The 27,230-nt window shown below is 48.2% G+C and overlaps 1 protein-coding gene across 3 annotated transcripts in view; it reads left to right on the forward strand.

Annotated features, from left to right (window-relative positions):
• Positions 1-27,230, forward strand: part of USP2 (ubiquitin specific peptidase 2) — a 65,549-nt gene that overhangs the window by 21,313 nt on the left and 17,006 nt on the right. For 2 of the 3 annotated variants that reach the window (XM_026708980.2, XM_087939175.1), the window contains one exon: positions 25,068-25,118. In XM_026708980.2, the coding sequence (XP_026564765.1) occupies positions 25,068-25,118 (51 nt within the window). Of the gene's footprint in view, positions 1-13,931; positions 14,248-25,067; positions 25,119-27,230 lie in introns of those variants that run through there. The other variant, XM_087939176.1, reaches the window with a different exon arrangement.

Here is a 27,230-nt window from a genome sequence, read left to right on the forward strand (position 1 = left end):
GCGTTTTCTTTTCCTTTTCTTTTGTTTTGTGTGTGTGTGTGTGTGTGTGTATGTATGTATATGTATACATATATGTGTGTTCATATATATATAGGTGTGGGTGTGTGGGTGTGTTTTCGTATACAGAAGTATATATATGTTTTCTGAGGTTCTACAAATATATATATATTTGTTTTCTTAAGTTTTCGCGGGTACTTACATGTATGGCATTCGGCTTTGTTCGGGTATTTTCCCACGTCATAGTAGTTGTGCTTTTAAAGTTGTAGCGACGTTTCAGCAGAATCTCATCTGCCATCATCAGGCTTCTGTATAGTGTTCACTATACAGAAGCCTGATGATGGCAGATGAGATTCTGCCAAAACATTGCTACAACTTTAAAAGCACAACTATAATGACGTGGGAAAATACCCGAACAAAGCTGAATACCATACGTATATGTGTGTGTGTGTGTGTGTGTGTGTGTGTGACACACACACACACACACACACAAAATCCATTCCATTTCAACCGTGCGTTGATTAGGTACATATTTCGAATTACTTAATCATTATTAATATTATTCTTATTCAACTTAACAACATAACAATAATTGCATTCCCATATATATATAGTACAAATGAAATCCAATATATCTATTCCATTAATTCCTCTTATTACATCTGGTCCCTTTTAGTTTATTCTATTTTCTATCCATTGGTAAAACAAATCCCATACCATATAATATTCAGATTCTTCTTTTTTTTCTTAATTTCTAGTGTCATTCTATTCATTTCTGCACATCCAAATACTTTTTCAATTCTTTTCCCCTCTGTTAGTATCTTATCACTCTTCCAATTTTGGGCAAGGGGCACTGCATTTTCCATGGAACTAGGAAAATGGGGAGAGGGGGTGTTGAGCCTTCATTTGATGCAACCAGCACTGAAAAGTGAGTGAACCAAAATCAACACGAAAGAGAGAGATTTCTCGAAAGTAGCGCTATAGAGGCCAGACGTTATCTTAAACGCAGCCTTCACACAACCTGTGACCTCTCTTGTCCTGCCCAGTTTGGCCTCTGTTTGCTAAATTGCTAAATCTGTTAGCAGGTAATTTTTATTAAGGGTGTGTGTGGGGGGGGGGGGTGTTGATTGGCAGTTCACCCACCATTTGACTTCCCGCTCCTGACTGCGCAGAAGTCTCCTCTGCAACCTCAGCAGTTGTGCAACTCCAAAAATCCAAACCTTCTCACCCCCCGTTTCTTGTCCTCTGTACCTTCCCGTTTTTCCATCCCTTCCAAACACACCTGGGTTGTTTTTTTCCAACACACCCTTGGCATGCTCCGGGCACGCAATGCCCTCATCTCCTCGGGAACACAGCCAGGCGGAATGGCCGTGGTAGCTGGGTCAGCGAGGGCATGGCCCAGTGGCCTAATTGTACTGTGTCGAGGTGAGGTCAGGCGTGATTAAACGTTGGGTTAATGGCCACCAATACCACCGCCTTCCTGAACAGCCCGGGGCTCTCAGTGTTCTTGAGTTCAGGGGAACTGAATGTGGCAGGATCCAATCTGGGTCGGTCACCGGAACCAGAGTTTTTGTCTCCCGAAAATGTTGGACTTGTGCTGGTGCTCTTCTTCAGGAGTTTCTCTTTAGCTCGGCAACCCGAGGGTCACTTGGCCAAAGATGGGGACAACAGCCACACTGCTGAAAAGTCTGTCCGTGCCGGCCTGAGGAAAGGGTGAAGAGGAAATATGTGTACTGGGCCTTTGGGCGGGACGCTGAGCCTCAAGGTGGCCCGTCCTCAGCCTTTCCCAGCTGCAGCTCCACCCTGTGGCTTTTGTGGTGGGGGGAGGCAGTCCCACCTGGAGGAGGAACAACTGGAAAGCAGGGAGAAAGAGAGACCCAGAGTGAGGTGTCCAGTGTGTTCACCCTCCGTGCTGACCGCCCACAGGGCCCCCAGCCGCTTCTCAAAGTCTTTTAGGATTATTTCTTTTTTTTAATTTTCGTACACCTATGGAAGATAGCTTGGTGTTTTTATGTTTTGTTTGTTTATGTTTGCTTTTAAAAACCAAAGTCTTTTAGGACTATTGATATAACAAGCTGGGGTGCGTGCGTACGCGGGCGTGTGTGTTTGTGAGATTCTCTGCATGTTCCCGAGTGAGTATTAAGCGATTATATCGGTTACATAAAAAAAACGGGGACTTGTGCCAAGGACTGAGAAGCAGGGAAACAGAAAAACTGACAGGCTGACTCTTTCGCTGCTGGTTGAACAAGCAATTTCCTGGGGTCAAGGAAGGGGGACCCTGAAGGAAGGGGCTGGTTGCATTCCCCTGTGCTGCCACCACCACCCCAGCATGGATGTGTGTATGCTGGGGTGGTCTCCATCCCCCCCTTTTTAAAGCCCCCATCTGCACCGCTGTTTGTCCTGCCTTGATTATCCTTCTGCCCTTCCCAATTCCTGCATCGTTGAGAGGCAGTATGGCTTAAGGTGCTGGGCTAGAATTCCTAGAAACAGGGAGTTCTAGTCCCACCTTAGTCATGAAAGCTGACCGGTTAACTTTGTTTATTTATTTATATTCCTTTTTATCCTGTCCTTTGGTCCAATCACCAGGAGTCTGTGAGTTCTAGTCCTGCCTTAGGCACGAAAGCCAGCTGGGTGACTTTGGGCCAATCACCAAGAGCTGGTGAGTTCTAGTCCCGCCTTAGGCACAAAAGTTAGCTGGGTGACTTTGGGCCAATCACCAGGAGTCTGTGAGTTCTAGTCCTGTTTTAGGCATGAAAGCCAGCTGGGTGACTTTGGGCCAATCACCAGGAGATGGTGACTTCTAGTCCTGCCTTAGGTGTGAAAGCCAGCTGGGTGACTTTGGGCCAATCACTGGGAGATGGTGAGTTCTAGTTCTGCCTTTGGGCATGAAAGTCACCGGGGTGATTTGGGGCCAGTCCCTCTCTCAAACCCCCAACCCATCTCACAGAGTTCTTGAAAGGGGAAGGGGTGCTATATGCATCCCCCACTTTGTGTGTTACTTATAAAGTAATAAAGGTGGGATTTAAAAGCAAAAATAAAAATGGTGCAAAGGAAATATTGTTCCCTTCAAGCTCCAAGCATGCTCTCGTTCACCCTGAGCGTCTAGCAAAATTCCCACCCAACCCCAAAGGACAAAGTGGGAAAAGATCAGCATGGAGGCAGGGTGGTGCAGTGGTTAGAATGCAGTACTGCAGGCTACTTCTGCTGACTGCCAGCTGACTGCAATTTGGCAGTTTGAATCTCACCAAGTTCAAGGCTGACTCAGCTTTCTGTCCTTCCAAGGTGGGTAAAATGAGGACCCAGATTGTTGGGGGCAAGAGGCCGACTCTCTAAACTGCTTAGAGAGGGCTGTAAAGCACTGTGAAGCGGTATACAAGTCTAAGGGCTATTGCTCTTCCTTCCTTCCTTCCTTCCTTCCTTCCTTCCTTCCTTCCTTCCTTCCTTCCTTCCTTCCTTCCTTCCCTTCCCTTCCTTTCTTCCTTCCTTCCTTCCCTTCATTTCATTTCCTTTCCTTTCCTTTCCTTTCCTTTCCTTTCCTTTCCTTTCCTTTCCTTTCCTTTCCTTCCTTCCTTCCTTCCTTCCTTCCTTCCTTTCATTTCATTTCATTTCATTTCATTTCATTTCATTTCATTTCCTTCCTTTCCTTCCTTTCCTTTCCTTTTGCTTTGCTTTGCTTCGCTTCGCTTCGCTTCGCTTTGCTTCGCTTCCTTTCCTTTCCTTTCCTTTCCTTTCCTTTCCTTTCCTTTCCTTTCCTTTCCTTTCCTTTCCTTTCCCTTCCCTTCCCTTCCTTTCCTTTCCTTTCCTTTCCTTTCCTTTCCCTTCCTTCCTTCCTTCCTTCCTTCCTTGTGGTTAGAATGAAGTATTGCAGGCTAATTCTGTTGAATGCCAGGAACTCAATCCATACCAGCTCACGGTTGACTCAGCCTTCCAATCCTTCCGAGGTGAGGACCCAGATTGTTGGGGGCCAGAGGCTGACTCTGTAAACTGCTTAGAGAGAGCTGTAAAGCACTGTGAAGCGGTATATAAGTCTAAGGGCTATTACTAAGTGGGAAGGAAGGAAGGAAGGAAGGAAGGAAGGAAGGAAGGAAGGAAGGAAGGAAGGAAGGTGGAAAGGAAGGAAGAAAGGAAGGACCGTGGTGGCGCAGTGGCTAGAATGCAGTACTGCAGGCTAAATCACTGCTCACTCAGTTCGATCCTGGCCAGCTTAAGATGGATCCATCCTTCTATCCTTCTGAGGTGGGTCAAATGAGGACCCAGATTGTTGGGGGCCGGAGGCTGACTCTGTAAACCGCTTAGAGAGGGCTGTAAAAGTACTATGAAGTGGGATATAAGACTAAGTGCTAATGCTATAGACCATTAGCCTAGCCGCCGCTGCATTTATCACCCTAACTAACTTTTATCTGTTCCTAATTTGCCAAGTCAGGAAGCCTCCACCTCTATTAATAGTTAAGGAATAACTCCTCTGAGTGCAGTGAACCTGAATTAGCCTCTCGTAAGGATTACTGAGGGAAGGATTTGTAAGAAGGGGCAAAGTTCGAACGAGTCCAATGTTCTCCTTTCAAACTTGCTCAATTTGCAGAACTTGTTAGTTCAAAAAATAATAATAATAATAATAATTCCTGGAAGTCTTGATTCAGACCCAAAGCTCTGATGATGTGAGCGTGAGGGATTGCCTTTTGATCTTAGTTTTCCCACAGGAGCCCACCAGGTTCTCCCAGAAATCTTCAGTTTGAGGGAACAGGGTGGGATATGCATAAACCTCATCTTGCAACCATAATCAAGCCCAGAACTATAGCCCTAAGTCATTGCGGTCGTTAAGTGGATGTCGCCGATTTTATGATCTTTTTTGAAGTGGCCGTTAAGCAAACCCCATAGTCATTAAGCGAATGCATTTTCACCAATGGTGTTTTCTGCCCCCCCCCCCTGCAAAAAAAAGAAAAAGAAAAAACAACCGTGGCAAGAAAAGTTTGTAAAATGGGACAAAACTCACTTAACAAAAGTCTCATTTAGCAACATGTATTCGTAACTCATGGTTGAAATGAGGGGCCCTCGGTGCTCTCTGAGCTTGGTTGTTTTCTTACAGACGTTTCATGACCCAGCTTGGTATCATCAGTGCTAAAGGGGACTGGGGGGAGGGATGCAGGGAGGAGGAGGAAGAGGAAGAAGGAGGAGGAGGAAGAATAGGAGGAGGAAGGAGGAGGAGAAAAAGGAAGGAGGAGGGGGAGGAAGAATAGGAGGAAGAAGGAGGGGAGGAGGAAGAGGAAGGAGGAGGAAGAATAGGAGGAAGGAGGAGGAGGAGGGAGGGGGAGGAAGAATAGGAGGAGGAAGAAGGAGGGGAGGAGGAAGAGGAAGAATAGGAGGAGGAAAGAGGAGGGGGAGGAAGAATAGGAGGAGGAAGAAGGAGGGGAGGAGGAAGAGGAAGGAGGAGGAAGAATAGGAGGAGGGAGGGGGAGGAGGGAGGGGGAAGCAGGGGTGGTAGGGGAAGGATATGTAAAATCCCCGTTCCCTCCACACTCCTGGGGGAAAGTTACTGCAAAATCCCACTTCCCTCTCCACCCCACTAACCTGCTTTCCAGCTCCGTTCTCCTGTGCAGGGCAACCAAAGGAGACCCAGCTGATCAGCAGGGACTCAGTGAGAGGCAGAGAATAGATGGGGTTAGTGGGGCCAGTCAGAGGTGGGATTTGCCAGTTCTCCAAACTACTCAAAATTTGCGCTACCGGTTCTCCAGAACTAGTCAGAACCGGCTGAATACCATCTCTGCTCCCCACCCCACTAACCTGCTTTCCAGCTCCATTCTCCTGTGCAGGGCAACCAAAGGAGACCCAGCTGATCAGCTGGGACTCAGGAGGCAGGGAAGAGATGGGGACAGGCCAGTCAGAGGTGGGATTGGCCGGTTCTCCAAACTACTCAAAATTTCCGCTACCGGTGGTTCTCCAGAACCGGTCAGAACCGGCTGAATATCCACCTCTGCCTTAAGCAAGAATAGCAAAGCATCCACCCGCTCACCCCAGAACGTGAATTATGAGGCTGGGCGGGACAGTGTGTGAAATTCAGAGGTCATCCGAGGTTGTGCAGATCAAGAGGCCAGCCATTCTGCAGAGGGCCAGTTGGCATGGAGGAGAGAACGGACGCAGATCCTATCCTTGAGATGATTGCTGGGTAGTTGCCCGGCCAGAATTTCAGAGGGCCAGGGCGAAGCGCCTGGGGGGAAGGAGGGCACTCCGCACGTCTTCACCCCCCCACACATACCCTTTCCTTCTCTCTTCCCCCAGGCCCTTCTCCCATCCCATTACAACCCCCCACCCAACTTTCCAGACCCATCAAAGCTTGCGCGTTTCCCTCTGAAGTAAACACCTGTGCTATCTGCAGCCAATGCAAATGTTGCTTCAAATTCTTTCTGTGCTTGCAACAGGTGAAGCCCTGGGCAGCTTAAGTTGACCTTCTAGGGGTGAGGGGAGATCTGGAAGAGCAACTGAGCACATCCTTGGGGGAGGGGATTGGGGGGGGGAGAATTGCTGGAATGGCCTTAGGCTCCATCTCTAAGTTTGCTTCCAGGAATCCTGACTCACCCCGGGAGAGGCCTTCCTTCCGCAGAGCCCAGAGGTAGCCCTGGCTGTATGTACTAAGTGGTGAAATGTTGACTTTCGACCAAATGGAAGTGACTAAAGACCCCCCCTCCATATCTAGTTGCATAGAAGAAGTGCCTTCCCATATCCCTCACCCCAAGCCCAATATATCTCAAGGATCAGCTATAACCATGATGGTGAACCTGTGGCACGCATGCCACAGGTGGCATGCATAGCCATTTGTTCCAGCACATGAGCTGAAGGCAAACTTACCTCACTGCACATGTGCATGCCTCATAGCTAATTTTCGGCCAGTTTGAGGCCTTTTTTGGACTCCCAGAGGCTTGAAGAAGGCTTCTATTGGCTTCTTCAGGCTTTTCAGGATGAAAACTAGGCCAAGAAATACCAGAAGTGATGAAACGAGCCTAGTTTTTGGCCTACAAAGCTTGTAGAAGCCTGCAGAAGCCTTCCTCAAGTCTCTGGGAGGCTGAAAAAGGCCTCAAACAGACAGATAAAACAGCTGTGAGGTGCAATGCAGATAAGGGGGTGGCGAGTGGGTGGGGATTGCGTGCGCATGCATAAGGGGTGTGGGGGGCGGCGCATTGCCTTCTGGGTGCTGGCACAGGAGTCCAAAAAGGTTAGCCACCACTGAGCTTTAAGTTCATTGATGGAGGACTGCCAGTGGCAGCAAAGAATACAAGAGCCTCCTCGTGCAAGAATAGTATATCTGTAAAGAGTGAACCCCAAGGAAGGGGAAATAACAGAATCAGGGCAGTTTAGGTCTGCCTCTCAGCTTCTCAAAGGCATCCTCCCTCCACTATGGGCCCCTTTGCGACCTGTGGACTTCAACTCCCAGAATTCCTCCTCCCAGCATGGCTGGCTAAGAAATGCTGGGAGTTGAAGTCCACGAGTCCTAAAAGGGCTATTGTTGCACACACACACACCCCCGGGGGCAAAATGGATCGTTTGGGGCAGTGCCTGTAACCCAGTTCTGAAATGAGCATCCTAAGTCCCTTTTTTCACAGCCTTTGTCCCTTCGAACTTTGTCCCTAAACAAAGGAGTCAAAAGTGGAGGACTGCCTCTAAAACCAAGTCCACCAGCCCTTCCCACCAACTTGTGGGAACTCACAGCTGCTTGCGGGTTGCAATTATCTTCCAGCCCCCCCACCCTGTGAAGCTTGCCCCCAAGATGCAAGGACACAGATGCCAGCCCCCTGGCTTGAATGGCTGCCTGCAACTCATAACGCAGGCGCTTCTGATCCGCTTTGGTGCACGTAAGCATGAGGTCATGCGCCTCCAGTGCGCCTCCGCTTTGCCTCCCCAGTGCAACTTTTATCTCTGGGCTCCCGGGGAGCATGAAACGGAGAACTGAGAGCTGACAGAAGAGAGGCTTAAAATTCCAGGAGATAAATAAGGCTGGGGAGTGGGGAGGAGAAGAGACACGACCAGTGCGCGCGCTACACCCTCCATGGTCTCCGTGGGTTTATTTTTATCCCGGCCAAAAATAGCTCAACTTCAGCTAAGCTAAACATAGTTTTCTCTGCAGAAGGCCTCCCTGCACAGAGAGGTTTGCCTGGAGGGTGAAGGAAAAGGGAGGGAGGGAAGGAGAAAGGAGTGGAGATTGCTTGATTTATTAAAAATAAGTGAGCAGTTCATTTGTGTGATTTTTGTTCCAGATGTTATAGTATGGGATTTGCACGCTCTCTCCCTCCCTCCATCGCTCTCCTCCCCTTTCTCTTTATCTATCTATCTATCTATCTATCTATCTATCTATCTATCTATCTATCTACCTACCTACCTACCTACCTACCTACCTATCTAAATCTTCCTCTCTCCTGTCTGTGTCTATCATCCATCCATCCATTATTTATCTATCTATCTATCTATCTATCTATCTATCTATCTATCTATCTATCTATCTATCTTACACTATCAGTGTACACTATCTACACTATAGGTAGATTGATTGATAGATAGTGTAACTAGATAGACATATAATCTGTCTATCTATCTACACTATCAGTCTGTCTCTCTCTAGATATATAATCTATATCTACATTATCAATCTATGTATACACACACACACATATATAATCTGTCTCTCTAACCCTATCAATCGATCATCTATCTAGCTACACTATCTACATTATAAATAGAAGATAGATAGATAGATAGATAGATAGATAGATAGATAGATAGATAAGATAGAGTAGATAGATAATCTATCTCACTATTAATCAATAAATCTATCTATCATCTCTATCTTTCTATCTATCTATCTGTCTATCTATCTATCCTTCTATCTATCATTCTATCCCTATATGTCCAGGCATCTGTGATAAAGACAGATACACAGTTTTTTTAATTAGATAGTTTGGTAAGGGAAGTATATCGGTAGTCCTCAACGTACGATAGCTCATTTAGTGACCGCTCAAAGTTACAACGGCACTGAAAAATGGGACCCAGAACATTTTCCACAACGACCGTTGCAGTGTTCCCACGATCACGCGATCGACATTCAGAACACTTGGCAACTGGCTCGTCCTCATGACGGTCGCAGCATCCCGGGGGCCACGCCGTCCCCTTTTGCGACCTACGGGCAAAACGATGTCAATGGAGAAACCAGATCCCCTTAGCAACCGTGTTGCGAACTGAACAATTGCAAGGGGTTCCCTTAATAAGTGCAGCAAGGAAGACTGCAAGCTGCCTCGCTTAGCAACAGAAATGTTTGGCTCCGTTGTGGTCGTAAGCCGAGGACTGGCTGTACTCTAGACAACCCCAGAGGCCCTGTTCTAGCACACAGGCAGTTCTGGGTGGGGAACTGCTATTATTTTTTTCCCCTGGGTTCACACCCACCGCTGACGTTATTTGAGAGCAAACATTCCTGCACACAGTTGGATTTTCTTCCAAGAACTTATTTTTAGGTCAGATTGGGTCATGAGTGAATGTTTAATGGGGGAGATAACAGGACAAAGGACTTTTGAAAGTTTGTTGGTTGATCCTGGGGTCTTTCCCTGGTTTTTCTCGAGGGTTGTAACTCTACGGCACAGGTAGTCCTCGCTTTACGGCCACAGTTGACCTCAAAATTGACGTTGCTAAGTGAAAACATTTGTTGAGTAAATTTCGCCCGATTTTCTTTCTCTAGTCCAGGGCTCTGCAACTTTAAACACTCCCAAGAGCCATTTGGACCTGTTTCCCACAGAAAACAAAACACCTGGAGACACAAAACCTGGGTGGGCGTGGCCAACTCAATGTCACTGTCAACTAAAAAAATAATATTCCTTTGGTCTTTTTAGTGGCCAGCAGAAAGGGGCGGGGGAAATGCAGTGCATTCCTTAAATGCCTCAGATAATCACTTTGGCAGCTGAAGCTTCTGGCACACAAGAATATTATCAGAGGGCATGATTGATGACTCTTGACTATGGATGTGTCCCATTGGAGAATATACATCCAGGGGACGGGGGAAAGACCAGGGTCAAGGGGGAAAGGAATGATGTATTTTAGTGTCGGCTACACCCAGCTAACGCCAACATGGCCGCTCCTAATAAATCGATTTTTTTTTCACTCTGAAAGATGCTGCTAGAGACTTATGATTTGAATGGGGGTGGAGCCCTGACAGCCACTCCCACCCAGTCACATGACCTCCGCCTCCACACCTACCCAGGTTTTGTGGCTCCCCATGTTTTCTGTGGGAAATGGGTCTCTCTCTTTCTCCCTCCCTCCCTCTCACTTCTGTTTTTTGTGTGTTTTACCTTCTCAGGACAGGCGAGGAGTGACTGAGAGGGGAGGGCGAGGGGCGGGGCCAGCCAGCAGTCGGATCAGCCAACAGAGGGAGCCGCAGCAGAGGGCCCAAAGAGTCGCATCTGGCTCCAGAGCCACCGGTGGCTGACACCTGCTCTAGTCGTTAAGCAAATCACTGCAGTTGTTAAGCTAGTAACGTGGTTCTTAAGTGCATCTGGCTTTCCTGTAGACTTCGCTTGTCAGAAGCTCACAAGAGGAGATCATGTGAGCCCTGGACACTGTGACCGTCATAACATATGAATCGGTTGTCAAGCATCTGATCATGTGACCATAAGGAGGCTGAAACAGGCTGTAAGCGTGAAAAACGGTTGCAAATCACTTCTTTTTTAATCACTGTCCCAACTTTGAATGGTCACTAAATGAACTGTTGTAAGTGGATTGTCCTTGCAATCGTGAACCTAGGCTGGTGTTTCATCACGCTTAGCGTCGGTTGTTACCCGGAACTTCAGCACCCGGTGCCAAAAATTCGGCTCAAGTGAGAGCTGAATGCTAGGAAAGGATAGAAATGTCATTAAAATGAATCAGAGCATCCTGGCGTCATGAGGCCATCCTTGTTCTTATTGTGGCCATTGTGATCGTCCCCTTAGCACCTGCTTGTCCAGATTACATTCAACGTTTACGGTCTGGCTTTATAAATTGTGTGTCATTGTGTTGTTGCCAGTGGAGTCCCCCCACCCTGCCCATTTTTTATTCATTACACATTAAAATATTGGACACCGTGTGATCGTCCTGACATCATCTTTGCTATACATACTAAATCAGTCATCCGCAAGAAAATTTTGGTGATCCGCAGAGCAATTAATCCAGACTGCGTGGGAACACAAGGCTTGCATCACTTGCATTGCAAACAACACGAGGTAGTGAGGGGAGCCAGGGAAAAGGCAGAGGGGGAAAAACTCACCCCACGTACCCAGCCTGGCCACCGTCTTTCTATTTCTTTCTTCTTCTATTTTTGGCTGCATGCAAGGAAAGCAGCAAAAGTCTTTCTTTCTCTGCCCCAAACTCTGCCAGAAATGAGTCTTTGGGGCCCTTCAAGGCCTCCTGCTCCAAGAGGCAGAGACTCATTTCTGGCAGAGTTTGTGCGAGAAAAAGAAAGACTTCTGCTGCTTCTGCTGTTTTCCTTGCATGAAGCCAAAAGTCTCTCTTTCTCTCCTCCTAAGCACGGAGCTGGAGACGGTATCCTGCGATCCCAAATAAAGAATGATAGATTGGTAGGAAAATGGGGTGGGGGATTTTCATGCAGACTTTGGGGGGATTTTCCCAGGGTCTCTGGTCCACCGGACTTAAAATTATGAGTTTGGTGGTCCCTGAGGTCCAAAAGGTTGGCGACCCCTGTACTAAAATATATGATATGTATCTTATAGACATTTATACAGTAAACTTATCCAGTATATACATTTATAATATCTTCTATGCTACTAGTTTTATATCCATCATATTGTCTATCATATTCAGTGGTAATTCCATACATAGCCTTCATTGTCCATTCTACAAATCCTGATTAGTTTTTATTCTGGGTCCCTCCTTTCCATTCCCACTATTGATAAAATTTATTCCATATCTCATGATATTCTGTCTCACCTTTATTTTCCAATTCCAAAGTCAGCCTATCCATTCCTGCACCTCTCTATATAATCTTTGTCACTTTACCTTCTAAGGGGATTTCTCTATTTTCCCATTGTTGGGCAAAACCCATTCTTGCTGCCGAAATAATATGTAATATTAAACAGGTCACCTCTTTACTATCTCTCTCTTCCATAATTCCTAGTAGGAATAGTTCTGGTTTGCGTTCTGTTTTTTGTGCAATCATCTCTACCAACCACATTTGAATCTTTCACCAAAACTCCTTTGTTGTTGTTTTTTACAAGAGGTGTTGGAGGTTTTTTTTTTTTTAAAAAAAACAGCTGCATGCTGTCAATTTTGCCAAGCAGAAGGAAAAGAGTGACTTTGGGCAAAAGAACCGAAGTGACAGGCTGTCCTTCCTTAATTTCTTGCTCCTGGGCTTTACTTTCCTGCCAGGAAAAATGGAAAGAGAAGGCCTGACCTGGGAGGGTTTTGCACATTCCTGATCCCAAAAGATTTGCTTTATGAATGGAAGGGCAGAGGGCTCGTTCCTGGGCCAACTCTGCTTGAAAAATCAAAAGAAATAGCCTTTTTCCCCCCAATGAATATATCTTCCAATAAATAAGCAGACTTTGACATGCACTTTTCATGCAAGATTGTATTGTAAGTTTCTACTTCCCTGAGAAGCTTCACCAGGCGCAGCCTTCAGCAGTTATTAAAATTAAGGGTGGGCCAACCCATCTCGCCCCCGCCCTTCTCTTCCTCTTTTGGCACTGCCGATGAGGGGGGGTCGGTTTGGAGGGATGGAAGCAATGGCTGAAAATTGGCAATGCTGCCTCTCATTTAGAGTCTTCTAAAATGCTAATGTAACTTTCAAATGACTGCAACATTATAGATAGATGAGAGAGAAGAGAGAGACAGAGAGAGAAAGAGAGAGAGAGGACAGATGATAGATGTTAGAACAGAACAGAATAACAGAGTTGGAAGGGACCTTGGAGGTCATCTAGTCCAACCCCCTGCTTAGGCAGGAAATCTTATACCATTTCAGGCAAATGGTTGTCAATCTCTTCTTAAAAACTTCCAGCGTTGGAGCATTCACAACTTCTGGAGGCAAGGATAGATAGATAGATAGATAGATAGATAGATAGATAGATAGATAGATAGATAGATAGATAGATAGATGATAGAGGGATGGATGGATGGATGGATAGATAGATAGATAGATGGATGGATGGATGGATGGATGGATGGATGGATGGATAGATAGATAGATAGATAGATGATAGAGGGATGGATGGATAGATAGATAGATGGATAGATAGATAGATAGATAGATAGATAGATAGATAGATAGATAAGTTATGTTAGTGTGTGTGAGAGAGAGAAGAGAATATGAGAGATTAATAGGATATAGATGGATGATAAATAGATACAATACATAGTTACATAGAGGACACATAGATACAAAAAGGTACACAGAAACATACAGTATTGATCGATCAATCGGTTGATTTAAGGAAGGTGGGACAATACTGCTACTGCTACTGCTACTAATAATAGCAATCGTAATCATAATCATAATCATAATAATACCACCAGCATTTCAAATTCCCAAGTCTCCTTCCTTCGACCCTAGGGATTTTCATAGAAATCTCCAGGTAAAATTTTAGGCAACAACACAGAGGAGATTTGCGGGCGGGGGGGCAGAATAGCTTTCCTTTCGGGGTTTGGGGAGGGGGCCGCTGCCCTCCCCTTTCCCCTCCCCAGGGCCATTTCCAACTCTGAGAGCTGGAAAGCGGGAGGGGGAGTGCTCCGGCTTTCCAGCCCCCTTGGCTCTCCTACACCCCCTTCCCCCCACCCCGCCGGGAGCCCTGGCAGAGGGAGGGGCTGCGGCGGGCGTCCCTCGCGCTCCCCCCGGCCCCCCGCCCCTCTGGGCGCTCGTCCGTCGGCGCCTCCCTCGAGGGAGCCCCGCCGCCCGCCCCGCCCCTCCCCGCCCGCCTCCCGGCTTGAGGTCAGAGCGATCCAGGTGCCTCCTTCGCCGCTGCCAGCCCGGGCCGGAGTCCTCCTCCTCCTCCTCCTCCGCTGCCGCCGAGCCAGGAGGCTGCGCCCGCTCGCCAGGCAGGCAGCGCCCGTCGGAAGAGCCGCGGCAGCCGAGGGGTCCCCGGCGGCAGCATGCGCAACTCCTACACCGTCACCTTGCCCGCCTCGCCGCCCGCCTCGCCGCTGCCCGGCGGGCACAAGGAGCTGCGCCCCCGGGTGCCCTTGCCCGGCTCCCTGCTCCTCTCCACCTTCGTAGGGTTGATGGTCAACAAGGCGAAGGTAAGAGGGAGGGAAGGGCGGCCGGGGGTGGGTGGGTGAGGTTCGCCCCCCCGGGTTCTGCCCTCTGCACACACACACACACACACACACACACCTTTTGGGCTGGGCACAGGATCGCCCTGGACTTGGGGGCAAAGAGGGGGAAAGGGGTGGTCCAGGGTTGGGTTAGTAGGTAGTAGGAATTGGGGGACACCCCCTGCCCTCCGCCCGTGTCCTCTGATCCCCCCCTTGGGCTGGGCACAAGATCGCCCGGGATTTAGGGGGCAAAAGGGGGAAGGGGCATCCGGGGGGGGGGTCCCTGCTAACTCTCCACCTTCGTGGGTTTGAGGGTCACCAAGGCGAAGGTAGGAGGAAGGGGCGGCCGGGGGTGGGTGGGTAGTAGGAAAGGCAGACCCCAGGATTCTGCCCCTGCCTTCTGCCCCTCCCCGCTTGATCGCCCGGTACTTGTGGGGGGTGGGGGTGGGGGCATGAAGAGAGCTTGCGCCATGTGGCAATCGAACCAGATCCTGGGAAGCTGGGGGAGGGGGAATCTCTCCTGTCCCACCCACCTTTGGACTACAGCTTCCATGCTCCTCGGCCGACCGTGGCAGGAGACGAACTCCAGGCGGCTCGTTGGGAGGGCGCAGGGTTGGGGAAGCAGGCAGCTGGAGAGACCGGCGCTTTGAAGTCGCCTTGGAGGCGAGGGGAGGGGGGTCCCTCTGAGACAGACTCGGTGGTCGCGGGCGAAACGGCTTGGTTGGCACCTCGGTTAGTCCGCAAGAGGGCTGGATGTTCAGCAGTCGGGTTGAATGAGGCGCGTGTGAAGCCAACCTGGGTTTTAAGGCCTGGGAGGGCTGCTTTCCAAATTGGGGGAGACCAGCGGGGTTGGATCGGGACTCCCATGGGCCCCGGCCGGCCTGCTGAGGATGATAGGAGTTGTCATGCAAGCAGCTCTAACGTTGGGGGATGGAAGAGTGTTTGAGTTGCGCTTGTCTCCCCCCCCACCCCCGCATTTCTAGGGACAGGGGAGGACAGGTGTTTGCAAGGTAGGGTCAAAAAAAATAATAACCCACAATGATGCAATGGAGATCCACCAACTTGCAGGATGCACGCAGTAGAAAAACTTTGACTGGGACCTTCCCTGGTAGACACCCCTGGACTGCTTGATTCATGGGTGGGGGTTGCAGCTTGTTGCAACATCCTCTGGTTTTTATTCCAAGAAGCGCCTCAGGAGCTCCGCCAAAGATCAGGAAACCGGCAGCTCCTTTTCCGACAGACAAATTCAATTCAAAGGCAGAAGTTTTCCGGAGTTCGCCAAAGCTTGCGCCTTTCAATTAAATTTGTCCCTGTCAGAAAAGGAGCGGCTGGTTTCCTGATTTCTTACACCAGACCTTTACGGGGTTTTCTCCAATACTTGCCTCAGTAGATCAACCTTTCCTCTCAGAATACCTGTTCCTTGGCAGTATAGCGTTTATTCCTGCACCAGCTTGAAACCACAAAGGGAGGGAAGAATTAGCTTGTCGCTCGTGACCCTGGCTGTAGTTTAGAAGCCCTCGTTGGAGAGAGGGAATGAAAAAGAGAATGAGAGAGAGCGAGGGAGGGAGGGAGAGAAAGAATGAAAGAGGGAGAATGAATGAGAGGGGAGGGCACAGAATGAAAGGAAGAGAGGGGGAGGGAGGGAGAGAAAAGAATGAAAGAGAGAATGAAGGAGGGAGGGAGGGAAGGAAAAAAATGAAAGAGAGAGAATGAAAGAGAGGGAGAGAGAGAGAAAGAACGAAAGAGAGGGAGTATGAAAGGAAGAGAGGGGGAGGGAGGGAGAGAAAGAATGAAAGAGAGAGAGAATGAAAGGAAGGGGGAGGGAGAGAGAGAATGAAAGAGAGGGGAGGGCAGAGAATGAAAGGAAGAGAGGGGGAGAGAGGGAGAGAAAGAATGAAAGAGGGAGGGAGGGAAAGAAAAAAATGAAAGAGAGAGAATGGAAGAGAGGGGGAGAGAGAGAGAAAGAATGAAAGAGAGAGAATGAAGGAAAGGGGGAGGGAGGGAGAGAAAGAATGAAAGAGAGAGAGAGAATGAAAGGAAGGGGAAGGGAGAGAAAGAATGAAAGAGAGAGAGAGAGATTGAGAGGGAAGGAGAGAGAGAGAGAGAGAGAGAGAGAGAAGCGAAAAGGGTGAGGGGCTAAGCACACAGCCTGCCTGAGGAGATTCTCCCCTGCCTGCAGAGCTGGGCCTCTTAAGGGCTTTGGTTAAAAGCAGCTTTTTCCCCTTGTAAGAACAAGAGATCAAAATGGAGGGGGGGGTTGGGGGCGGGGGAGGCTTCCATCTAAGCCCGCCTGTCTCCAGGAATTCAAGAGACCCAGGCATAGGCCTAGGGGTGGGGTGGGGGTTGCAAACTCCTCTCCCAAAAGCCCCCCACCCCCACCAAGAAAACCCCTTTGTTTCCCCTCCCTCCTGCAGAAGAGGGGAATTGTTAAGAATGGGTGGGGGGAAGGGGCAGGAAGTACAAAGTCTAAATCTTCCTTCTCCCCCCCCCCCCCCTTCTCAATAGGCCTTTCCATGCTCAAGGGATAGGGGGGAGGGGGCTGCCTTTGTCCAGTCAAAGGAGTCATCTTCTTACTCTAGGTGGGGAGATGACCCCAGGGTCCTTCCGAATGGGTTGCTTTTATCCAGCCGCCTTTCTTTATCTGAAAATTAGTCCTTTATCTCTGCCCCCACCCATCCCTCTAACCCATGAATAATTGGGGAGGGGGAGAATTCTTCATTTGAAGGCACAAGGAGGGGTGGCTTCCCGATTGGATCGCAAAGCATGGTTGGAATTCCAGGTCCCGGAAAACAAAGCTCAAAGGTTGAGATTCCTGCTTTCTCCAGCTGGGATTATCGTTTTGCCCCCCGGGCCTGGTGGGATCTATGCCCTTCAGGGGCACCTTGGCTCTTTTATGTAACCTGCCTGTCTTCTGCACCTGCGGTGGAGGTGCCTTTGTTTGCCAGTTGAACGAAGCCGGCCTTGGTTATGTAAGAAGCTCTGCCGGGCTCTTTGCCCTGTGCAAACTTGGCACTTCCTTGGCACAAGAGGCTGGGCCTGGAAAGCACCAATCGCAGCTGCCTAGAAGAGGAACGGGGGGGACACGACAGGAGGGGTCAGTTCGGAGCCTGGGAGGCTCGCAAGCTCACGCGGGACGGCATTTGATACGGGACAGTAAAGAAAGGAGATCCAATTAGCCATCGACAGACACATAGACATAAACAATATCTACATGTTGTGCAAAAGAGATAATCGACGAGCCCAAAATCAGCCAAATACCAGCAATCCGTACCCAGGTGAGACTGGATTAACTCCCAAGATTAATTAATTCAGACCAACGATCAAGGAGGTAAACGATACCCCAATCAAGGAACTGCCAAACAAGCTAACAACAGTAAACTCCCCAGTCAAAGAACTTCTAAGAGCCATCAAGATTGATTGGACAAGCCACTAGAACAGTGGTGGCTAACTTTTGGGGCTCCTGTGCCAAAAATTGTGCGTGCACTTGTGCTTATGTGCTCGGGTGCCAGCACCCAGAAGGCAATGCGCATGGGGGCCCGCACGCTCCTGCGCAAGTGTGCGCAATCCCCCCGCCCCCTTCACTGCACCTCACAGCTGATTTTCGGCCGGTTTGAGGCATTTGAGGCGTTTTTCGGCCTCCCAGAGGCTTGAAAAAAGCCTCTGTAGGCTTTGCAGGCCGAATAATCTGCCTGCTTCGTCACTTCCGGTATTGACGAAATGGGCCTATTATTCACCCTGCAAAGCCTGCAGGGTTGTTGTTTTTTCAAGCCTCTGGGAGGCCAAAAAATGCCTCAGACCAGCTGAAAAATCAGCTGTGAGGCGCGCGAGTGTGTAATGAGGTAAGTTTGCCTGTGGCTCGCATGCCGGCAAAAATGGCTCTCCGTGCCACCTGTGGCACGCATGCCATAGGTTTGCCATCATGGCACTAGAATATAAAACTGAGAGCAAACCCCACTTCTTCCCAGCCCTGATAATGTTCCCTAGCTGGGTCATGAAATGTCTGCAAGAAAACAGACTGAATCAGAGACCACCAAGGACCCCCCCAAAGGGATTCTCCTCCTGGCCTATTTCTAAGGGCAGACAGTCAGGATGGCAGAGAAACTGGAGTCTTCAGTGGCAGAAAAAAGAGGGTGTAGGAAGGAGAGGGAGAAAGTAAATGATCACACATCCCTTGTCAGCTCTCTTTGCAAAGCCCTTTTTTCTCTCTGAATATTTGGTGGAAAAAGGCATTGGCTCACACTTGGGTAGCTGGGTGGGCGAGTGGGGGGGGGGCTGATAGGTCCCCACGTGATCGTGATCACAACATGGGTAGCAATTTCTGCAGCTCTTAGAACCAGTGATTTTCCACCCCGAGCAAGTTAAAGATGGGTGGACTTCAGCTCCCAGAATTCCCCACCCCAGCAAGGCTGTAGTTAGTACTAGCTCGAGACCTGTGCTTCGCTTCGGAACTATGAGGTCGGGCTTAGTTTTGGGGGAGGAAAATAAGAGGGGAAATTGTGCCTCTGCCTACCAGCATCCATCGGTATTCATCTGGCTAGCGTCCTGTCAGTGTGTGAGAGAGTTGAGGGCTGTTTGGAAACGGAAACAGTATTTGTTGTGTGAGCAAGAAGGAGACAGCAAGGAGCCTGGGCATGGCTTAGCTCAACTGTTCTGGACTAAAGCGGCTTGCTGATGTGAAAATGAAACTCCCCTGCTTGTGTTTTGCATTTGGAAAAGATTTCTTTTCAGGTGGGGAGGGGAGTAGAAGTCTTTAGCATCAGAGCATGTTAATAATAATAATAATAATAATAATAATAATAATAATAATAATAATAATAATAATAATAATAATAATAATATAGGAAATATTAATGCTCTGATGGTCATTTTGAAAAATCCTTTCTTAGCGAGCACCTAGAAGACAAGAGGAACCTACGTGCCAACTTTTAAGTTTGTAGCCTTTACGGTTCTGGAGATTTCATGATGATGCGTGAGGGGATTTCGCTTGTAGATAGATAGATAGAGAGAGAGAGAGAGAGAGAGAGAGAGAGAGAGAGAGAGAGAGAGAGATAGATATAGATATAGATATAGATATAGATATAGATATAGATTAGATATAGATATAGATATAGATATAGATATAGATATATAGATATAGATATAGATATAGATATAGATATAGATATAGATATAGATACAGATACAGATACATACACATACACACATTAGAGAGAGAGAGAGAGAGAGATGGATGGGGGTGGGCTGCAGGGCATTTGAAAAGAGGACACACCCACATGCCCCAAATTGCTTTCAGCAAAACACGTTCCTGAATTATCCTTTAGAGGGGGAAAAAGAGCCCATGTACATCCAAGCCCTCCAGGTCAAACCGAGTACCATCCCTGTACTATCAGTGGCTCGTTTTTCAAAAGCATGCAAGCAATAGCTGCTCCAGATGCCCACTGTGGTTGCCTTGTTTTTTCCATTTTATTTATTTATTGTATTTATTTATTTTTGTCAATTGTTTACAAGATAATAGGTACAAGTAAAAACATAATTATGAATACATGGATACATATAAGGAGAATAAAAAAATAAAAGAAACAATAGGACAGGGACGGTAGGCACGATTGGTGCGCTTATGCACGCCCCCTACAGACCTCTTAGGAAAGGGGTGAGGTCAATAATAGACAGTCTGAGGTTAAGGTTTTCGGGGTTTGGGGAAGAAACCACAGAGTCAGGTAGAGGATTCCAGATAATGACCCCTCTGTTGCTGGAGTGCAAAATAAGATTGCACCTGGAGTGCCTCATGATTGCCCAGATATCGAGGGACGCACGTTCGCCTCCCTCCCGGCTGCGGGATTTTTTTTTGCAAGGGCACGTTTCCCGGTGCCCGCAGCTGGAGAATGCGTGCTGACAAGTCTCGCATGCCAGAGAGATGCGCAAAGGGCTTGGTTTCTCCTTGAGGAAATCTGTCTCCACTTCATCAGGCGGGGAAACCCTTGGGAAGGACGAAGCAAGGCAGGTTCAGCAGGGTCATTCCAGGTGCCAGCTTCTCCAGCCCTTTGCCAGCCTTCGCAGTGGCCATGCTGGCCTTCCAAAGCTCTTGATCTCCACCAATTTGCTTTCAGGGAGGACATCTGAAATTTTAAAAAATGGACAATCTCACTGGCCCTAAATAAATGTTTCTGAGCAGTTCACATCTACAGCAGATGTCTCAGTCATCCAGTTCATGGATGGCAACTGGACTTTCTTGGGTTTTTTTCTTTGGAAGACATTTCACTTCTCATCCAAGAAGCTTCTTCACCTCTGACCGGACGGGGAATGGAAGGATTGATATTCCTTGCAGACAGCTGGTCATTTGCATCCTTTTAGAGGGTCCTTGAGGCCACTTGGATATTTACCTGTGTCCTCAGGGTCACCTGAGTGGTGCTCCTGGTTTCCGTAGTCTGCTACAGTCTTTTAGCTATACAATTTGGGATAGACACTCTGCATGGTAGGGAGTAGGAAAGGATTTCCAGTGGGAAAAATTGCAGATTACAGGAACCATTTGTGCTCCTCGGGTAACTCTGAGGACACAGATAAACCTCCAAGTGGCCTCAACGACCCTCTAAAAGGAGGCAAATGACTAGCTGTCTGCAAAGAGTATAAATCCTTCCCTTCCTCACCATCCAGTCAGAGCTGATGAAGCTTCTTGGATGAGAAGAGAAACAGCTTCAAAGAAAAACCAGAAAGTCCAGTTGCCTCCTGAAAAAGCACCTTTGGGACATCTAAGAAATCTTAGGAATTTTCCCCAGTTATTGCCTTTTCGTGCAATTATTGCTTGTGGCCAGGATTCCAACATTCAGGCAGTCCTTATTTAGCGACAGTTTGCACTTAGGACAGTAATGAAAAATGAACCGTGCGATCAGTTTTGCATTTATGACCTTCACCGGCATGTAAAGTAAAGGAAAACTCGAGTCAGACCTTAAAGTACAGTTGCGGTTTTACCTAGCAAGCGCTTTGCCGAAGAACCGAATTGCTGGTCCCAATGGTAGTCACTAAATGAGGACTTTAAGGACTCCTTGCAGATATTGTACCCTTTTGGCACCTTGAATTCATTGGCCAGCCAGCATGTTTCTTGACCCTTCCCTGTTGTGACAACACGGCCACAATTCATAAAGAGCCGTGGATTGTTTCTGTCCCAGAAATATTCACAAATTCCTTTGCATTTGCAGAACTGATGTTTTTAATCCATCTTATGCCGGTGATTTTCCTTTACGTTAATGTTTTGCCTCTCCGCTCTCCATTTTTATCCCTGTCACAGCATAAGTAGCTTAGCCTAGACCATGAGTGAATTCGTCCCCTGGACATCACGATGGAGATTTCCAGTCTGGTCTTTCCAGAGCACTAAAATACCCCTTGATTATCCCCTCGTATTGGCCACATCACTAGGTTGCTTTGAATAGGCACTGATAATAACACAACCAAAGCAGCATCTATTGAAATAAGGGACTTTTTTAAAAAAAAATGCCCTGGTTTTTTTCAGCTGTAGGATATAAGTTTAGAACAGTGTGTGTGGCTTGGTTTGTTTTGTTTTTTTTTCAAATTTGCCAACTTTTAACATAGGTGAACTCCTGACTCCCAGAATTCCCTCACCAGCATGCTGACTGGGGGATTCTGGGAAGGGAAGTTTGCCCTTCTTTGAACTATCATACTTGAAAAACGCTGACCTAGCATGCAGACTGTCCGTGTCTTCTCAAAAGATGCTCAGGTTTTGGTGGGAGGGAGCCTCTTTTAGGTGGGGCTTGTGCCTCCATCCAAACGGCCCATCTCTTGAATTATGCTGGTTGCATAACTTTGGACTTAGGTATATCGCTTCTGGGAGGGCAAAGGTTAGAAGCCAAGCTGGGGAAAAGAGGGAAGGAGAGATGGGAAAGGATTGGGTTTGGTTGAGGTTTGTGGGCACTGGGCACAGATTCCTGTGTTGCCTTAAGAGGTGCTTTCTGTGTTCCCACTGAAGGAGAAGGGGAAGATGAGGAGGAGGAGGGGAAGAGGAGGAGGGGAAGAGGAGGAGGAGGAAAGAAGGGGAGGGGAGGAGGAGGAAGAAGAGGAGGGGAAGAGGAGGAAGAGGAGAAGGAAGAGGAGGAAGAAGCGAATAAGAAGGGAAGTGGAAGGAGAAGGGGGAAGAAGAGAAGGAGGAGGAAAAAGAGGAGAAGAGGGAGGAGGAGGAAGAAGAAGATGCAGAGAAAGAAGAAGGGAAGGAGAGGAAGAGGAAGAAGGAGGGAAGGAGAGGAGGAGGAGGAGGAGGAGGAGGAGGAAGAAGAAGAAGAAGAAGAAGAAGAAGAAGAAGAAGAAGAAGAAGAAGAAGAAGAAGAAGAAGAAGAAGAAGAAGAAGAAGAAGAAGAAGAAGAAGGGGGAGGAGGAGGAAGAAGAGCAGAAGGGGGAGGAGGAAGAAAAAGAAGAGGAGGAGGACATGAGTCTCCTTGCCTCTTTTTCCATGCTTGACATGCTGTCGAAGCATTGTGTGCACAATTAAAGCGCAGCCGGAGCCTTTCGGAGCCGAGTCTATTTTGGACAGTCGTCAAGGAGAAGGCTGCATTCCTCCCACTCGCACATGTCAAGCGCTATTTGGAGCCGCTGCTAGTGCAGCAGCCCCCTCCTTCGCCTCCCTTTCTGGGGTGCCAAGGCAGCAAGGCGAACCCCTCCAGAGCAGGCCTCGGTGGCCCTGAACCCCAGATCTGGTGGGGTGGGGGAAGGGGCAGGAGTCGGTCTCCCCATCCAGCTTTGGGCTGAAAAAAACTCAGCCGGCAAAACGTTGGGAAGGATCAGACACACACGTAACCCCATCCACACATGCAGTCCCCACCGGTTCTATGAGAGGGCGCTTCGCTTCCGCCACGCGATTCAGCTGAGCTATAAAAAAAAAGAAAACAAGGGAAAATAGGACAGAATAGGGCAGGGGGGTTGGGCAGGGCCACCCAGAGGTGATATTTGCCAGTTCTCAGAACTACTCAAAATTTTCACAACCGGTACGTCCAAACCGGTCCGAATCGGCCGAATACCACCTCTGCACACATGCACCGCAGGCTCTTCTGCATCTAAATCTTTGACGGGTGGTTAAAAGACAGGCCGGGAGCGAAGCGGCTAGTCCTTAAGGTTTGGCCTCGCCTTCCAGAGAGCAGAGAGAAAGTTGGAGGTCAAAGTCAGCCTTGGGGAAGCCAACCAAGCGTGCCGGCCAAAGCTTCATCCGAGACTCAAAGATCTTTGCCCTACTTAACTCCAGGTTTCCTCCTTCTGAAAGCAGAGCGAGGCCAAACATCCCAAACTCGCTAAGGAAAAGGCCAAGCCACAGGCTGGGTCCTGCTCAGGGCTGGGTTTCCCATTCGGCAGTCCCCCCCTCCCCAAGGCCCCATCCCTGCTTATCTGGAGACCAAAAACACATCGCCGACAAAAATTAAGAATTCAGCACTAAGATTGTCCCACGTTTCTTCTTTTATTAAAAAAAAAAGTTGGCAATTCTGCATCCCGAAAGCAGAGGGGAAATGAAATCGGGATATTCAAAGAAGTGAGTGGTGTAATGAAATCTGGAAGAATGACGACAAATGATAAATGAGCAACAGAAATTAAATTTTGAAAAAAAGGGATGATTAAAGTAAACAATGTTCATGAAATGGGGGGAGGTTTATAAAATTGGTGTTGGTGGAAGGCAAAGAGAATAAACCTACTCAGGTATATACGTTGTTTTTGGGGGTGGGATAAGAGCACAGTTGGAATATGTGGTCTACCTTTTAGTTGGTATAGAAGAAGAAATATAAGGGGAAAATGGTCTCTAGGGAGGGTAGGGTGTGCGCTGTAATATTTGAATTTTTTTTTGTATTTAGATTTATATGTATTATGTTTGTATTTCTTGCATTCCCCCCAAAAAATATTACAAAATGATAGAAGATGATAGATAGATAGATAGATAGATAGATAGATAGATAGATAGATAGATAGATAGATAGATAGATAGATGCAAAGAAAGAGAAGGAAGGGAAGGGAAGGGAAGGAAGGAAGGAAGGAAGGAAGGAAGGAAGGAAGGAATCCCTTTGGGGTGGGATCCGTTGAGGACAGCCCCTATTCCTGTTGCGGGCATGCGAAGATTCACTTCTTAGGAGTGCAAAGCTCAGCCTTGCCCGGTGCAGCTTCCTCTCTCTCTGCCCCTCTCTGCCCTCTTGCCCACCCCAAGGAGAGAGGCTGAGCAAGGACAGTGGCCTCTGGGCCTCTGCCAGCTGGACCCGTTCCGAGCATCCGTCCGTGCCAAGAATTTCTGTCCTGGCTCTTAATAAGCCGCCAAGATCCTGCGGTGTTTCTGCTGACGACTTTGACTCGTCACCCGAGTGATTAGATATTCCTGTGGAAAGTCAGACTTTGCCCCTCTGCCAGTCCTTTGCCCGACGGGCCAGTCCAGCGAGTGGCAAAGGCCAAGTGGTTCATGCCGGTCTCTGGGCATTGGTAGATTTCTCTTTGTCTCTTGCTAGCTGGTAGGGAGGGAGAAAGGGAGAGAGAGAGAGAGAGAAAGAAAGAGAGAGAGAGATACAGATATGTGATAAAGATGAGAGAGAGATACAGAGACAGACAGATAGATAGACAGAGAGAAAGAGAGAGAGAAACAGAGACAGATATGTGATAAAGATGATAGATGATAGCGAGATACAGAGAGAGAAACAGACAGGTGATAAAGACGATAGACTAGAGAGGGAGAGAAATAGAGACAGAGAAACAGGTGATAAAAATAGATTTTATATATATATATATTGTCTGAAGGTTGCCTTTTCCACAAACTGTGTCTTTTTCTTTCTCCGCAGAATTCAAAAACGGTACAAGGTCTGACTGGTCTCCGAAACCTCGGTAACACCGTAAGTCCTTCCTTCCTTCCCCCCCCCTCCCTCCCTCCATCTTTCCTTTCTTCTTCCCTCTCTCCCTCCCTCCATTCGTCCCTCTTCCTTCCTTTCTTCCCTCCCACCCTTCATCGTCCTCTCTTCCTTTTTTCCTTCCTTCCTTCCTTCTTTCCTTCCGTCTTTCCTTCCTTCCTTCCATCCCTTCCCCCTCCCTCCCTTCATCACTTTTCCTTTTTCCCTTCTTTCCTTCCTTCCTCCCCCCTCCCTCCCTTCATCACTTTTCCTTTTTCCTTCCTTCCTTCCTTCTTTCCTTCCTTCCTTCCTTCCTCCCCCTCCCTCCCTTCATCACTTTTCCTTCCTTCCTTCTTTCCTGTCTTCCTGCCTTCTTTCCTCTCTCCCTTCCTCTGTTCATCACTCTTCCTTCCATCTTTCCTTCCTTCCTTCCTTCCTTCCTTCCCTCCTTCATAACGCCTTGTGGAAAACCCTAGTGAGATCTTAGCCACGATAGACCAACATGGTTCTCCTTCTACCATTCTTGCTGAGGTCCATTCCTTGCATGGGGGGGGGGCGCCTCTCACCTTGCCTCATTCCCCCCGGAGCCCCCCCTCACCCCCCACCCAGGGTGGCTTGTTCAGCTGTGCCCAGAATTGCAGCCCAGCCCTCCAACCTGGGCCGGTTGGTTCTGGTTGAGGAAGCCAAGATGCTTCCGCTTGCTCTTTTACCTCACTTCCGCTTCTCGGATGACTCTGCGGGGAGTTTTGTTCTCACTTGCGCAGAGGGGAGCCCCCAAAGAGTTGTGTAACTCTTTCGGAAAATAGTGTCACCCTGCCACACCCAGATGTGAGAACTCGAAGGCAAAGAAGGAGATACAAGCACCCTTTTGCCTGCTCCCTAAACCCTCCCTTAAGGGCTACATCGGAAGGGTCAGCCTCATTTTCTGTCATTTTGAGCTAAGAAGATTTGCTGTGAATTGTCCCTGCTCAGAGTAGGTTCCATAGCAGGCCAGATCGGGGCAGCCAAGAGAGATTAGCCATGCATGGTTTGTGGCAGGAAAAAAGCTCCCTGTCCTTTCATCCATCTGTCTCTCCTTCCTTCTTGTTGGGGTGGAGATGGGAGGGGAGAGGAGGGTGGAGAGAAAAGGGAAGGGAAGGGAAGGGAAGGAAGAAAAAAGGGAGGAGAGGAAAGGAAGAAAAGAGGGAGAAAAGGAAAGGGAGGGAAGAAAAGAGGGAGGAGAGGAAAAAAAGAAAAGAGGGAGAAAGGAAAGGGAGGGAAGAAAAGAGGGAGGAAAGGAGAGGAGGAAAGGAAAGTAAGAAGAGAGGCAGGAAAGGAAGAAGAGAGGGAGGAAAGGGAAGGAAGAAAAGAGGGAGGAGAGGAATGGAAGAAAAGAGGAGGAAAGGAAAGAAGGAAAGTAAAGTAAGAAGAGAGGGAGGAAAGGAAGAAGAGAGGGAGGAAAGGGAAGGAAGAAAAGAGGGAGGAAAGGAAAGTAAGAAGAGAGGCAGGAAAGGAAGAAGAGAGGGAGGAAAGGGAAGGAAGAAAAGAGGGAGGAGAGGAATGGAAGAAAAGAGGGAGGAAAGGAAAGAAGGAAAGTAAAGTAAGAAGAGAGGGAGGAAAGGAAGAAGAGAGGGAGGAAAGGGAAGGAAGAAAAGAGGGAGGGGAGGAGGGAAAAAAAGAAAAGAGGGAGAAAGGAAAGGGAGGGAAGAAAAGAGGGAGGAAAGGAGAGGAGGAAAGGAAAGTAAGAAGAGAGGCAGGAAAGGAAGAAGAGAGGGAGGAAAGGGAAGGAAGAAAAGAGGGAGGAGAGGAAAGGAAGAAAAGAGGGAGGGAAGGAAAGAAGGAAAGTAAAGTAAGAAGAGAGGGAGGAAAGGAAGAAGAGAGGGAGGAAAGGGAAGGAAGAAAAGAGGGAGGAGAGGAATGGAAGAAAAGAGGGAGGAGAGGAAAGGGAGGGAAGAAAAGAGGGAGGAGAGGAAAAAAAGAAAAGAGGGAGGAAAGGAGAGGAGGAAAGGAAAGTAAGAAGAGAGGCAGGAAAGGAAGAAGAGAGGGAGGAAAGGGAAGGAAGAAAAGAGGGAGGAGAGGAATGGAAGAAAAGAGGGAGGAAAGGAAAGAAGGAAAGTAAAGTAAGAAGAGAGGGAGGAA

Source organism: Pseudonaja textilis, chromosome 9 (genome assembly GCF_049901715.1).
Source record: "Pseudonaja textilis isolate UNSWEBS1 chromosome 9, rPseTex1.2, whole genome shotgun sequence".
NCBI lineage: Eukaryota > Metazoa > Chordata > Lepidosauria > Squamata > Elapidae > Pseudonaja > Pseudonaja textilis.